Raw genomic sequence first — 14,856 nt, forward strand, 5'->3', positions numbered from 1 at the left:
CGGTGAACCCAGACAGTCACCCATCCAAGTGCTAAAAGCGCCCAGCGGTGCTTAACATAGGTGATCTGACGGAACTGGTGTATCCACCTCGGCACAGCCGTTGACCAGTAATCGGTGTCCGGATACTTTTGATCAGATAGTTTATGCGGTCCTGCATAAATACTACCTTGTCTTCGACTACTGCATTAATAATTAGTTGTTAAGGATAATAAATACTTCAACTGGGCATCAAAATTGCAACAACTTGATGGCTGTGTGCAACAAAAATTAAATTCTTACGAAATTTGCTATATGCACGGATATGGACATCGTTAGCGTTTTAGTACAATTGCATAAAGCAGTTAGCACGCAATCTACAGACTGTAAGTAAGGAAAGCATACATAGCGGATTTATCATTCAGAAGTTGCATTTTGTGGAGGTTGTTGAAAGACTGTTTTACACCACGTGTAAGGGGATGAAACGTCTACCAGCACGTGTTCGAGAGGTGGCCTATTGAGAGTGCAATATTGCTATATTACAGCAGCTCTCGTCCGTTGCAATCCCGAACTGGCATGCGAGTATGCAGTCGATGGTTTTAGGCGAGCCATGCTCAAAGCTATGCAGAATCTCAACGACCACATGTGACTATCGCCTGAGAGGATATACATTTTGCTCACTTGTCCTTGCAGGATCGTTCAACCACGTAGCTCACTTGACTCAGGAAGTGGACCTACTTGCAGCAAGACAAGTATCCACTGGGACAACAGGACGCCACCTGGAGCACCACTGTCTGTCAGCTGAGTGACCATTGTTGTGCCTTTCCTGTAGGTGGCAGCAAAGAGGGGCGGCTCAACAGCAGTGCGCTGAGCCATGGGCGTATACAGAAGTTTATTTGGGGAGGGGCGGGGGGAGGGAGGAGAGGCGGGAGGACGAGACGTTAAATCTTCATTTTTAAAATAAATTAGTTGATTTGTTTCGAGACTTGTCCTACCAGAAGAACAGAATTTTACGGGGTCACAAAAAACTTATCATATCCTAGAGAAATTATTGTTAGCTACTCGCGGGAAATCAGTCCTGGAAGTGTATGATACCATAATTATGAAATAAATTAAAAATATTGTATTCCAGATTACACGACGGGTACGAGGGTGGGGGAGGGGGGGGGAGGGGGGAGGAGACACGTTGACTTCTCAAATAAGTTCCGTTTCTGGATTCTGTACATCAGTGGTCACATCGATGTTTAGAGGCTCTGAGGAAAACGAATGTTGTCGTATTGCATTCGTCACCGCCACAGGAGCCCACTAACTAACGTGATGCTATGGGAAGCCGTTAATACCACAACGCGATCTCCTCTGACTTGCATAGTTGGTAATTTGGGCAATGAGGGCTACGTTTATGTGTTATGGCTGGTGGCTGCGCCCTATATTTAAGGTCTTTGTGATGTAATATTTCAACAAGATAACGCAACACCCTAATTGTACCCGTGCTACCACGACCTACTTCGATACAAAGGATGTTCTACTATTGCTGTGATATGTCTCACCCTTGGAAATATCTGGTCACGGGTTGCCGACATCACTCACCACCCAGTACGACTGAGTGCTCTAACACAGGATTGTGTCTTTCAAGCTCAGATCGATTTCGTGCACTGCTTCGCAGAGCCGTTGTTACTGCCAGAAGTGAAGGTTTGTTGCTAAATTTCGCACTCAGTTTCTCCTCAAATCACCTATAAATTTAGTCACGTATTCTTGATACGTACAATATGTAAAAAAATTTTATTCGCTACGGTAAATTTGCAGAAACTTCAGTGACTGTGGAGAGTAGCGGTAAAAATTATTTACGTAGCAGAGATGTCTCCCGTTCTGCAACGGCATCACACCAATCATTTTGTAATTTGCTTCCAGGCTCAAGACGTGTATGTCACCGTGGAGCAGGGCACCCTCAGGGGTGCCGTGGTGACCAGCGCTCTGGGCACGCAGTACGCGAGCTTCAAGGGAGTGCCGTATGCACGACCTCCGACGGGGGAGCTGCGGTTCCAGGTGAGATTACTCACACGATCAAGCAGCGGCACTAGCTGCGGTGTTCTGACACCTCTTATTCAACCTTGACTGTGTAGTTATTTTTGTTGAGGAGTTAAAATACTTTTATGTAGCAAAATTTAAATTCATTGTCGAAATTTGCATTAGAAAGCTTGGATCCTTCACGAAGGACAGCCATTCTTTTCGTAAGTGAAGCAGGGAAGGCGATGGGTTAAGGGAAAAGGTGACTAAGGGTTACCACACCTACATATTAAATGCTGAAACACACATTATCATTGTTTCACTGTTAACATTTATTTTACATCTTGTTGAGGCTTGCGGCTTGCTAGGCTGTTGTAAGACAACTTAAGACTGAACAGACAGTCCGCACAACCATAGGGAGAGCTTCTAGCTGTACAAAGATTGTTATTTCCAAAGATATGTTTAGAGATTATTTATGCATACTAAAAAAACAAAGCTGGGAAAGCTTCATTTGACACAGAGACAGTACGAGAAATATTATGCAATGATATATTTAATGTTTAAGAATCTGAGGATACGAGTATAAAACTGAAAATACAATGTTTATCTACCCTAAACGAAAACGAAAAATTGCAGTGCTTTAATTTGACATTAGCACAAAACAAAAATAATGCAAAGACTTACTTAATGTTTTAGAATCTAAAGATATGAGTATACATCCGTGAACCCAATGTTCGACAAATCTAAACACGCAACTACTCAATTTATACAAATATTGTTTAGTATGCTCAACCTTTGCAAACTAATATTGATGTAACAGATAAAGAGTGTTTACCAAGAAACGTTATATTAAACTGTACTTAGACATTAAAAGTTCTTGGGAAGACAGGTCAAAGAAGTACAGAAAGACTACTATGGTGTATTATGCACAAAAATGTGATGGACTGGGAAAGTGGTGGGGAGAGAGGCAGAGGAGAGCAAGGAGACAAATCGAAGTGGAGAGAACGAAACAGTCACAAAATTTACTGCGAGAATGTCGTCTTGACGTGAGAAGATTATTAACCGCTGTTGATACTTCAGCAAGGCTGAATCATGGGACTGTATTTGATCATTAACTATTGCGTCAGGATTCTCTGTTGTTTATTGATAGCCAAAATTTCCATTAACGTTGATTTACTGCTTTCATTCGATCTATGGAGAACTTGATATTTAATGTCAAGCAAATGGCATTCACTCATGGCGTACTCGGCAAAGATGTAATCACTTCGTTTTAGCCTCCAATTTCTTTCACATTCAGTCAGCTTCGTAGGTACAACCCTGACTGATCTATATATGCTTTGCCATACAAACTGCAGGAAAACGTATAAAATGAACTCTATTCTGAGTATTCCTGGTGTAGAAAGCTAGTGTATATTTTCTAGATTTTAATTTGTTAACTATTGCCTGTGAAGTCCTGCCCTTATATTACTTGGGGACCCAATTCTGGGTAGGATTTAGTGCCTTCTCAGAAGAATACACAAGTGCTGTTATCCTCTGTCTACTCATTCTCTTAACTAAACCATCAGTTCGGTAGGATTACAATCATTACTGTATGTAATGTCTTTAATTATTTTCAATTAGCTTTAAATATCTGATATGGTTGAGTATCTCGATAAATCGGCTTTAGAGTAAGGGATAATAATAGAGGATTTTCTTTTAAACATAGCTGCTTAGTTCAGTGACCGTTTACAAATTAAAGTTAAAGCAATTACAGCCCTAGGTCACAAAATTTAAGCCTTTTGACCAGGTTTCAACACTTCTATGAGCAACAGACTGTTGCTACCTGTGGCTTTATTGGTGTGAAAAGCCAAAAGTGGCTCGCCTTCCATGTATTTATAAATTTTTGTGACTAAAGCCTTTCTCGCTTGATATCTATCTTATACGTGACATGTAAGTACTGTTTCTTTCTTGTACTCTTAGCCAGTACTTACACTCTTATATAAAAGTTTTTTCTCATAAATTTGTGCTTATGTTATAGGCCAATTTGAATATTCAATTTCTGATGAAGGCACTCATAGAATTGAAACCTGGTCAAAAGACATAAATTTCATGACCGAGGGCTGTAATAGCTTTAAATTTAATTATAGAGGATATTATGCTACAAATATGTACCAGCCCCGCAAATTACACCCTTTCCTGATCTATATAAATGACCTGGGTACAATCTGAGCAGTTCTCTTAGGTTGTTCGCAGTTGATGCTGCAATTTACCGTCTAGTAAGGTCATCCGAAGACCAGTATCAGTTGCAAAGCGATTTAGAAAAGATTGCTGTATGGTGTGGCAGGTGGCAGTTGACGCTAAATAACGAAAAGTGTGAGGTGATCAACATGAGTTCCAAAAGAAATCTGTTGGAATTCGATTATTCGATAAATAGCACAATTCTCAAGGCTGTCAGTTCAAATAAGTATCTGGGTGTAAAAATTACGAACAACTTCAGTTGGAAAGACCACATAGATAATATTGTGGGGAAGGCGAGCCAAAGGTTGCGTTTCATTGGCAGGACACTTAGAAGATGCAACAAGTCCACTAGTGAGACAGCTTACACTACACTCGTTCGTTCTCTGTTAGAATATTGCTGGGCGGCGTGGGATCTTTACCAGGTGGGATTGACGGACGACATCGAAAGGGTGCAAAAAATGGCAGCTCGTTTTGTATTATCACGTAATAGGGGAGAGAGTGTGGCAGATATGATAAGCGAGTGGGATGGAAGTCATTAAAGCAAAGACGTTTTTCGTCGCGGCGAGATCTATTTGCGAAATTTCAGGCACCAACTTTCTCTTCTGAATGCAAAAACATTTTGTTGAGCCCAACCTACATAGGTAGGAATGAACATCAAAATAAAATAAGAGAAATCAGAGCTCGAACAGAAAGGTTTAGGTGTTCGTTTTTCCCGCGCGCTGTTCGGGAGTGGAATGGTAGAGAGATAGTATGATTGTGATTCGATGAACCCTCTGCCAAGCACTTAAATGTGAAATGCAGAGTACTCATGTAGATGTAGATGTATTTGCCGGGAAGTGGCTAGACTAAATGTTTAGTGGCTGCAAGTTCATAGCTGATGAAAAAGCAACACTGGCATACTCCAGTCGAAAATTAAACTAAACTAAACTCCATCCGAACATGCCTCGAAAGACTCTTACGGTACTGACCTTAGCCTATAGGTGTCAGCGGATGCGGATATGTGGGGGGGGGGGGGGGGGGGGGAGGGGGGCGGGGTGGTCAGCACACAGCTCTCCTGGGCGTTGTCAGTTTTCGTGACCGGGGCCGCTACTTTTCAATCAAGTACCTCCTCAATTTGCCTCACAAGGACTGAGTACACTCCGCTTGCTAACAGCGTTCAGCAGACCGAGCGGTCACTCATCCAAGTCTAGCCGAGCCCGATCACTTCGGTGATCTGACGGAAACCTGTGTTACCACTGCGGCAAGGCCGTTTGCGTAATGATAATGAAAGTTTCCCTAAGCCAATTACAATACGTACTATGCGCCTGACACAGAGCGGCCCACTAATGAGCTCGACAAGTCTTTCCTCTACGACGGCGGCGATAAAGAGTGATTGTTCTAACAAAAGCGCTTACCTGCATTTTCAGAGGCTGATGCTGATATCACGTTCCCGACTTAAACATACCACGAAGTAGGCCATGTGGCTGAACTAAAGCCCCAAAAACATTCCGGTGTTACAAGAGATCGATTGTGAGGGAAGCAACGATCTGTTTCATCTTCAGACATTGGTACATTAGCGTGAACTGTAAACAGTGATGGTATGACGCTCATGTGGAGATATATTTTCAAATAGACCGTATTCATAATCCAAAACCGGCAGTGTCCACCTGAGACAAAGTTAACGTAGAAGCAGATCAAAAGGAATTTTAATGTATCGTCGACGAAAGCGTCGGTAGAGACGGAGTACAGGCTTCGACTGGGGAAAGAATTCCCCATGTCCTTTTAAAAGAAACGTTTCCCATATTTACATGAAAGTAACTTCGGAGTCTTGAAGGATCATTATGAGAGTTATACGACCATTACTTTTCGGTATGTACACTGGTGTCCAAAATTAAATTAATAAAAGGACATTTTGTAAGGTTGCGCTTCTATTGCCACAAAACAGTATAAACAGGTGATAGTAAAGTAGAAACAATGTAAAGAATACAGAATGTAATCAACTGCAATATACATAACGATACACAAAAGTGTTCTTCGCTTTTTTTCAACTTAACGGATTTGCACACACAGTCTGGCAGCTGATTAATGTTCTCAGTATGGGGTGTGACCACCTCTGGTACGAATACAGGATTGACAACGACAAGACATGCTGTGAATGATGTCATCAATCTCATGTTGAGGCAATAGCGTCCATTTTTCCTGCAGAGCTGCTCACAAGTCTTGGAGAGTGGTTGGTGGATGCCGACGTGGTGCAAGCCATGTCCCTAGTGCATCCCAGACATGCTCTACGGGATTCAAATCAGGAGAGCGAGCAGACCACGCCATGCGTACAATATTTCCAGTTCCCAACAAAACATCGATCATCCGTGCTCTATGAGGTCGAGCATTATCGTCCATCAATACGAAGTCTGGGCCCACAGCACCTCGCAACAACCACGCATGAGATCCCAAGATCTCTCCACGGTACCTGAAAGCAGTTAAATCTCGCTGATTCACCCGTACAATTTCCTGAAGAGGTGTTCGAGTGGTCAACATAATTCCTGTCCTCACCATTAGGGATATCCCTCGATATCGTTCCATCCAGATGCGAATCCGCCGAGTATCACTCTACAGACTAAATACGGACTCATCTGTGAAAAGAACATCGGCCCACAGTTCGACCGTCCAGGTGGCATCTTGATGGCTCCACTCTAGACGTTCCCTTCTGTGAAGACACGCCAGACGTAAACAGATAGCAGCTCTCCAACTATTGAGGCCACTCTGCTGAAGCCTACTGTACACCTTTTGCCTCGATGCTGCGAGGTCAGATGCCAGTTGCAGTGCCCTTAGAGCCAAATAACGGTCCAGTCTTTCTGATGTCACACGTGGCCCGGCCCTGTCCTGGTCTCCAGGATACAGTTTCGGTTTCTACAGACTGTCGCCTCATCTGAGAAACAACAGAACGATTCACATTAAGCCATCGGGTCACAACAGTTTGCTACTCTCCTGCTTCCTACCTTCCTACGGCCCTCCACAGCAGAGAGTGTATGTGCGTCTTCTCTGTGCCATTTAGCACCGTATGTGACTGTGTACATGTCTATTGTGGATGTGGGGCTATCCTACAAACCTCCTGCCCTGCTTGATAGGCGCCATGACGTCATTTCTGGCGTGGTTGTCTATTGATCGGAATGTCATCTTCCGCGCAGAACACCATCGTAACGTCATCTGTTGACAGTTTGTATGATTATGTCGTGAATTAGAAACAGGACGGGGAAATAGCAGTTTGTTTCTTCAGTTATGGGCTTATGAGTTCATTTTAACTGAAGAAATTGAGATATCTCGAAAATAACACATCGGATAAGAAAGTTATAATTCCAATTTTTTTGTCTCGGAGGGACCCGCACTCTCTATAGCAGATTACGATTCTACGGCAAAATCTACATACGTTTTGTCTGGAGCATTTTCCTCATTTCGCCACATAGGGCGCTTAATCGATGGAATAGAAATAGCTACACAATTATACTTTACGACATTCTACTCAATGGCCCTTGAATATCCAGTGGCACATTGGGCCCCAAGTCCATGCTGCAGGGATAGAACATTTCATAACTTCTATTTACAACTCCCATTCGTAACGTTGTATTCCTTCAAAATAGCGAACAGGTGACTACTCGACGCCCCACGTGGCCGTTGGCGAACAACGACGTATCATATCAGACAGTACTCTGCGACTGAACCTCACGTATCGTGCAGACGTAGAACTGATAGCAACTGTAAATATTACAACACTTTCACAGTGTTTATTGACTGCACACATACCTACTATTTGGAAAACAGATTTGCAAGTGGACGAATGAATGCTACAATCACAGAATAAAAAACTGAAATGGTCCTGATTTACGGAGAACGTAAGGTCGAGACTGTTGTTGCCCTGTATGCTGAGCGCTTTCCAGAGAAAGCTCTGATGCTACATGTGAAAATGAACCGAAAATGTCCCGTGAACATTTGTCCGATTTTCGATCGTGATGGACAGAATATTGGTGGGACAGAGACCATATCCATCTTGCAAGAGGTGTTCAGAAAGTTCTCCACTCACCTCAATACATTTGTCAACGCTTTGGAGGGCTTTAATGCGGCGACAGCAAGGGTGATGCGAGCGATCGGCGACGCGAGCGAAAATTTCTTCATGTGTATCCACCCTCGTAGCGTACGCTTCCTCCTATAACCAGACGCATAAACAAAACTTTAATGGAGTTACCGCCTGTGATCTGGGATGCCAGTTAATGGGTCCACCGCGGCCAATCCACGGCTGAGGAAATTTGTTATTCGGATACTGGGATACTTGTTTGGTACCGGTGATTCAACGTGTTGCTGTCGTTGCTCTAATGTCACGTCTTCCAAAAGTGAAAGAAGATCTTCTATTGGCAAATGTGCATATGCTGTGGCTGTCATGCAGTTTGATAGGACCACAGGCATTATCAACAGGTCATCAATCATACCACACCAGACGTTCGCTGAGAATCTAACATGGAATTTCGTTTCTCTAGTGCCATGTGGGTTCTCCATCGCCCATGTACGAGAATTGTGGGTGTTCTTGATAGCACTGCGTCTAAATGTGGCCTCATCTGTAAATAAAAAGCAATCAAAGAATTGTTGTCTGCTTACTGAGTCTCCTAGAGGCATATGTTTCATGGGTTACAAATGGAATGCGTACAGGCCCTCCGAATTTAACGTACGCCACACTCGCGTTTTTTGGAATATTGAGCTGACGGCTAACGTACCGTGTTGGTGTTGGGACTCCATTGTACGAGGTGCATTCAAGTTCTAAGGCCTCCGATTTTTTTTCTCTGGACTGGAAAGAGATAGAAACATGCGCATTGTTTTAAAATGAGGCCGCGTTCATTGTCAATACTTCCCAGAGATGGCACCACCGTACGGCAGATGGAATTTTACCGCCAGCGGCGAGAATGAGAACTGTTTTAAATACTTAAAATGGCGACGTTTTCCTTACTTGAACAGCGTGCAATCATTCGTTTTCTGAATTTGCGTGGTGTGAAACCAATTGAAATTCATCGACAGTTGAAGGAGACACGTGGTGATGAAGTTATGGATGTGCTGAAAGTGCGTTCGTGGGTGCGACAGTTTAATGAAGGCAGAACATCGTGTGACAACAAACTGAAACAACTTCGGGCTCCCACAAGCCGGTCTGACGACATGATCGAGAAAGTGGAGAGAATTGTTTTGGGGGATCGCCGAATGACTGTTGAACAGATCGCCTCCAGAGTTGGCATTTCTGTGGGTTCTGTGCACACAATCCTGCATGACGACCTGAAAATGCGAAAAGTGTCATCCAGGTGGGTGCCACGAATGCTGACGGACGACCACATGGCTGCCCGTGTGGCATGTTGCCAAGCAATGTTGATGCGCAACGACAGTATGAATGGGACTTTCTTTTCGTCGGTTGTGACAATGGATGAGACGTGGATGCCATTTTTCAATCCAGAAACAAAGCGCCAGTCAGGTCAATGGAAGCACACAGATTCACTGACACCAAAAAAATTTCGGGTAACCAGTGCTGAGAAAATGATGGTGTCCATGTTCTGGGGCAGCGAGGGCATAATCCTTACCCATTGCGTTCCAAAGGGCACTACGGTAACAGGTGCATCCTACGAAAATGTTTTGAAGAACAAATTCCTTCCTGCACTGCATGGGAAGGGCTGCGCGTGTGCTGTTTCACCAACACAACGCACCCGCACATCGAGCTAACGTTACGCAACAGTTTCTTCGTGATAACAACTTTGAAGTGATTCCTCATACTCCCTACTCACCTGACCTGGCTCCTAGTGACTCTTGGCTTTTTCCAACAATGATAGACACTCTCCGTGGCCGCACATTCACCAGCCGTGCTGCTATTGCCTCAGCGATTTTCCAGTGGTCAAAACAGACTCCTAAGGAAGCCTTCGCGGCTGCCATGGAATCATGGCGTCAGCGTTGTGAAAAATGTGTACGTCTGCAGGGCGATTACGTCGAGAAGTAACGCCAGTTTCATCGATTTCGGGTGATTAGTTAATTAGAAAAAAAAAATCGGAGGCCTTAGAACTTGAATGCACCTTGTACTATTGTAATAATGTCTTCCCTTTCCTCAACTGATTCAACTGCCTCACGTTCTGATGCTATATATACGCTGGGTAGTGTAATGTTTGAAAAACCCTGGGAAACACCTCGGTGCAGGGAGTTTGTCGATTAGGTAAACGTCTCCGGTATTCTCTCACAGTCACAAGGGCGCTGCGATTACAATACCTGTACAAAAACAACATGTCTGAGTGTTCCGCTTGGGTGACTGTATGCGGCATGTTGGTACTCACGTGCATAATGGAGTTGCTCAGTTAAACAACACCCAAGCACGACGCGCACATGACCCCACGACAGCGCTTAGCTTCGGTGATCTGATGGGAACCGATGTTATCACTGCGGGAAGGCCGTTGGCGCTTGAGGTGCATGTATCCTGTATCCGTGGAATTAACTAAGTGATGTGAGCTCTACTCCCGAAAAGCTTTTCTGCGGTTTATGTTACTAACATTAATGGTTGTACCCTAAAGTATTTATAACCGCTGCTTCCAGCCCCCTGGGACGGACAACATTAGAAGTATCGAGTACGTTGCGACGTTTGAGGGGCTGTTGCGCAACGGCCGCGATGTCTGCAGGCTCCGCAGGCGGCCGACAGCTGGGAAGGCGTGCGCGACGCCCTGGAGGAGGGGTCGGCCTGCGTGCAGGAGCCGGGAGGCCCCGAGGCGGGCTCCGAGGACTGCCTCTACCTGAACGTGCACGTGCCCCTCAACAGCTCCGCGCCCTTCGCCGTCTACGTGCTGATCCCCGGCGGCGGCTTCACGGGGGGCAGCGGCGCCACCCGCATCTACGGGCCAGACTTGTTCATCGAAGAGGGCGTGGCCGTCGTTGCCATCAACTATCGCCTGGGACCTCTCGGTAAAGCCCCTCTTACTCGAGCGACTTGCTTGTCTCAATCGACTACTCGTGGCAGGTTATGTCTACTGTGGAGCAAATAAGTGGCGCGTTGTTCCTGTACCGAGGCTCTCTATCACGAGTGGTTGTTTGTGTTTACACGTTGATGCCAAAATTGCACAGGTTCTCAAAGTCCTGTACGATATAAGTCAGGTTATAAAGGACCGATCTTCTTATAAAAGGTGCCCCCCCCCCCCCCCAGAGCCCCCCTTTTCCTTTCCCCTCCTTCTCCCAGAGCGAATTTTCTTCCCTTGCCTCCCCCCCCCCCCCTCTCTGAGTTCCTGTACCCCATCCTCAACTCTTTCCCTCCCACGACCTTCCCTCCTGGCCCACTTTGGCGCGCCCCCCACCCGTCTCCCCCCTCTCCCTTCTTCCTCATCTCCATCCGCCTGGCAGATCCTCGGTTTGCTCATCATCATCAGTGTGCTACGTCAAATGGTTCAAATGGCTCTGAGCACTATGGGACTTAACATTTATGGTCATCAGTCCCCTAGAACTTAGAACTACTTAAACCTAACTAACCTAAGGACATCACAAAACACCCAGTCATCACGAGGCAGAGAAAATCCCTGACCCCGCCGGGAATCGAACCCGGGAACGCGGGCGCGCGAAGTGAGAACGCTACCGCACGACCACGAGCTGCGGACTGTGCTACGTCAGTGTTGTGTTTGGTGCTGTTCTCCTGTGCGTCGAGAGCTGTGACTTTAATTGTGTGCTGGACTTGTACATAGTGTTACTATCAGTGATCGTTATGTGCTACGCCCTCCATCGATAATTTTACGCTGAAGCCATACTTCACCTTCTGTTCTTTTAATTGTCCCAGTGTGTGGTTTTTTGTGCTCAATACTTTTTAAGGTTTTTGTCTCCATTTTACAGTCGCCCCCTGCTTGTCTGTTCTCGTCCATTATGTTCCTCCTTTTTTATATTTTTGTCCGTCATATTTTCTCCTTTGTAATTTTAAATGTCTTCTGTTGTATCATATTGTCTTTTGGCTGAAGAACAGCGCATATGCTGCTGCCAGCCCGCCCCGTTGGGGAATTGAAATTCAATAAAGAAAAAAAATATAAAAAAATGTCAAAATGTGTGTGAAAACTTATAGGACTTCACTGGTTGGTTGGTTTTGGGGAAGGAGACCAGACAGCGTGGTCATCGGTCTCATCGGATTAGGGAAGGATGGGGAAGGAAGTCGGCCGTGCCCTTTCAGAGGAACCATCCCGGCATTTGCCTGGAGTGATTTAGGGAAATCACGGAAAACCTAAATCAGGATGGCCGGACGCGGGATTGAACCGTCGTCCTCCCGAATGCGAGTCCAGTGTCGAACCACTGCGCCACCTCGCTCGGTAGGACTTAACTGCTAAGGTCATCAGTCCCTACGCCTACACACTACTTAACCTACATTATCCTAAGGTCAGACACACACACCCATGCCCGAGGGAGGACTCGAACCTCCGCTGGCATCAGCTGCACAGTCCATGACTACAGCGCTTTAGTCCGCTCGGCTAATACCGTGCGGCAAAATTATAAAAAGTCGCAATATACACTGACGGGAAAAAAGTTGCAGCACCAAAAAATAATTGGTGTAGAGTAATGAAATTTCGGGAATACATTTGTCTAGGTAACATATGCAAATGATTAAAATTACGAGATCACAGGTTAATGTACGTGCGAGATAAGCCATTACAAATTTGAGATGCTGGTACATTAATAACCCGTGTAACCGTCACAATACTGAATGCAAACGTGTGTTCCACAGATGCCGGATGTCAGTTTGTGGAATGGTGATCCATGCTGTTGCACTTGGTCGGTCAGTATAGGGACGATTAATGCTGTTTGCGGATGACTCAGGACTTGTCGTCCGCTGACGCCCCATATGTACTCGATTGGGGTCAGGGCTAGTAATCGACCAGGCTAAGGTAACATGTCGACACTGTGGAGCATGCTGGGTTACAACGACGGTATGTGGGCGAGCGTTATCCTATTGGAAAATACCATATGGTGTGCTGTTAATGAACGGCAGGTCGCATCACCAGATTGACGTTCAGGTTTTCAGTTAGGGTGCTTGGAATAACCACTAGAGCGCTCTGATTTCTTACGAAATCGCACCAGAGACCATAAATCTAGGTGTAGTTCGCCGGCTGGAGTGGCAGAGCGGTTCTAGGCGCTTCAGTCTGGAACAGCACGACCGCTACGGTCGCAGGTTCGAATCCTGCCTCGGGGATGGATGTATGTGATGTCCTTAGGTTAGTTAGGTTTAAGTAGTTGTAAGTTCTAGGGGACTGATGCCCTCAGATGTTAAGTCCCATAGTGCTCAGAGCTAGTTCAGTTCAACCAGGTGTAGTTCCAGTGTGAATAACACGCAGACAAGTTGATTGCAGCCCCTCAACTGGCCACCTGCTAACCAATACACGGCCATCACTGACACAATCGCGAGACCAGTTTCCAATGGGCTCTCCTTTGACACCACTTTGGTCGCAAACGGCAGTATTTTGGGGTCAGTGGAATGCACGCTACAAGGCTTCTAGCTCAGAGCTGTCCTTGAAGTAACTGATTTGTAACAGTTTGTTGTGTCACTTCGGTGCCAACTGCTGCTTAGCTTGCTGTTGCAGAAGTAGTACGATGTGCCAGAGCCGCACGTCGAACACGATGGTCATTCCTCTCGGTTGTCTCACATGGCTGTCCGCAGTCCGGTCTTCTTGCGACCGTACATTTTCGTAACCCTTGCTGCCAGCAATCACGTACAGTGGTTGCATATCAGCCAAGTCTTTCTGCAATATCGCAGAGTGAACTTCCAGCTTCTCGTAGCCCTATTACACGACCTCGTTCAGACTCAGTGAGGTGCTGAAGAGTGTCTTTGTCACCTTTTGGCATTCTTGACAAATACACTCCTGGAAATGGAAAAAAGAACACATTGACACCGGTGTGTCAGACCCACCATACTTGCTCCGGACACTGCGAGAGGGCTGTACAAGCAATGATCACCCGCACGGCACAGCGGACACACCAGGGACCGCGGTGTTGGCTGTCGAATGGCGCTAGCTGCGCAGCATTTGTGCACCGCCGCCGTCAGTGTCAGCCAGTTTGCCGTGGCATACGGAGCTCCATCGCAGTCTTTAACACTGGTAGCATGCCGCGACAGCGTGGACGTGAACCGTATGTGCAGTTGACGGACTTTGAGCGAGGGCGTATAGTGGGCATACGGAAGGCCGGGTGGACGTACCGCCGAATTGCTCAACATGTGGGGCGTGAGGTCTCCACAGTACATCGATGTTGTCGCCAGTGGTCGGCGGAAGGTGCACGTGCCCGTCGACCTGGGACCGGACCGCAGCGACGCACGGATGCACGCCAAGACCGTAGGATCCTACGCAGTGCCGTAGGGGACCGCACCGCCACTTCCCAGCAAATTAGGGACACTGTTGCTCCTGGGGTATCGGCGAGGACCATTCGCAACCGTCTCCATGAAGCTGGGCTACGGTCCCGCACACCGTTAGGCCGTCTTCCGCTCACGCCCCAACATCGTGCAGCCCGCCTCCAGTGGTGTCGCGACAGGCGTGAATGGAGGGACAAATGGAGACGTGTCGTCTTCAGCGATGAGAGTCGCTTCTGCCTTGGTGCCAATGATGGTCGTATGCGTGTTTGGCGCCGTGCAGGTGAGCGCCACAATCAGGACTGCATGCGACCGAG

The 14,856-nt window shown here is 46.3% G+C and overlaps 1 protein-coding gene across 1 annotated transcript in view; it reads left to right on the forward strand.

Annotated features, from left to right (window-relative positions):
* The window catches only part of LOC124622429 (acetylcholinesterase-like), an 85,588-nt gene that overhangs the window by 6,974 nt on the left and 63,758 nt on the right, over positions 1-14,856 (forward strand). Inside the window, exons 2-3 of the mRNA XM_047148124.1 lie at positions 1,885-2,019; positions 10,860-11,139. Coding sequence (XP_047004080.1) covers positions 1,885-2,019; positions 10,860-11,139 — 415 coding nt within the window. The remainder of the gene's footprint in view (positions 1-1,884; positions 2,020-10,859; positions 11,140-14,856) is intronic.

The sequence above is a fragment of the Schistocerca americana genome, chromosome 7, assembly GCF_021461395.2.
Source record: "Schistocerca americana isolate TAMUIC-IGC-003095 chromosome 7, iqSchAmer2.1, whole genome shotgun sequence".
Taxonomy (NCBI): Eukaryota; Metazoa; Arthropoda; class Insecta; order Orthoptera; family Acrididae; genus Schistocerca; species Schistocerca americana.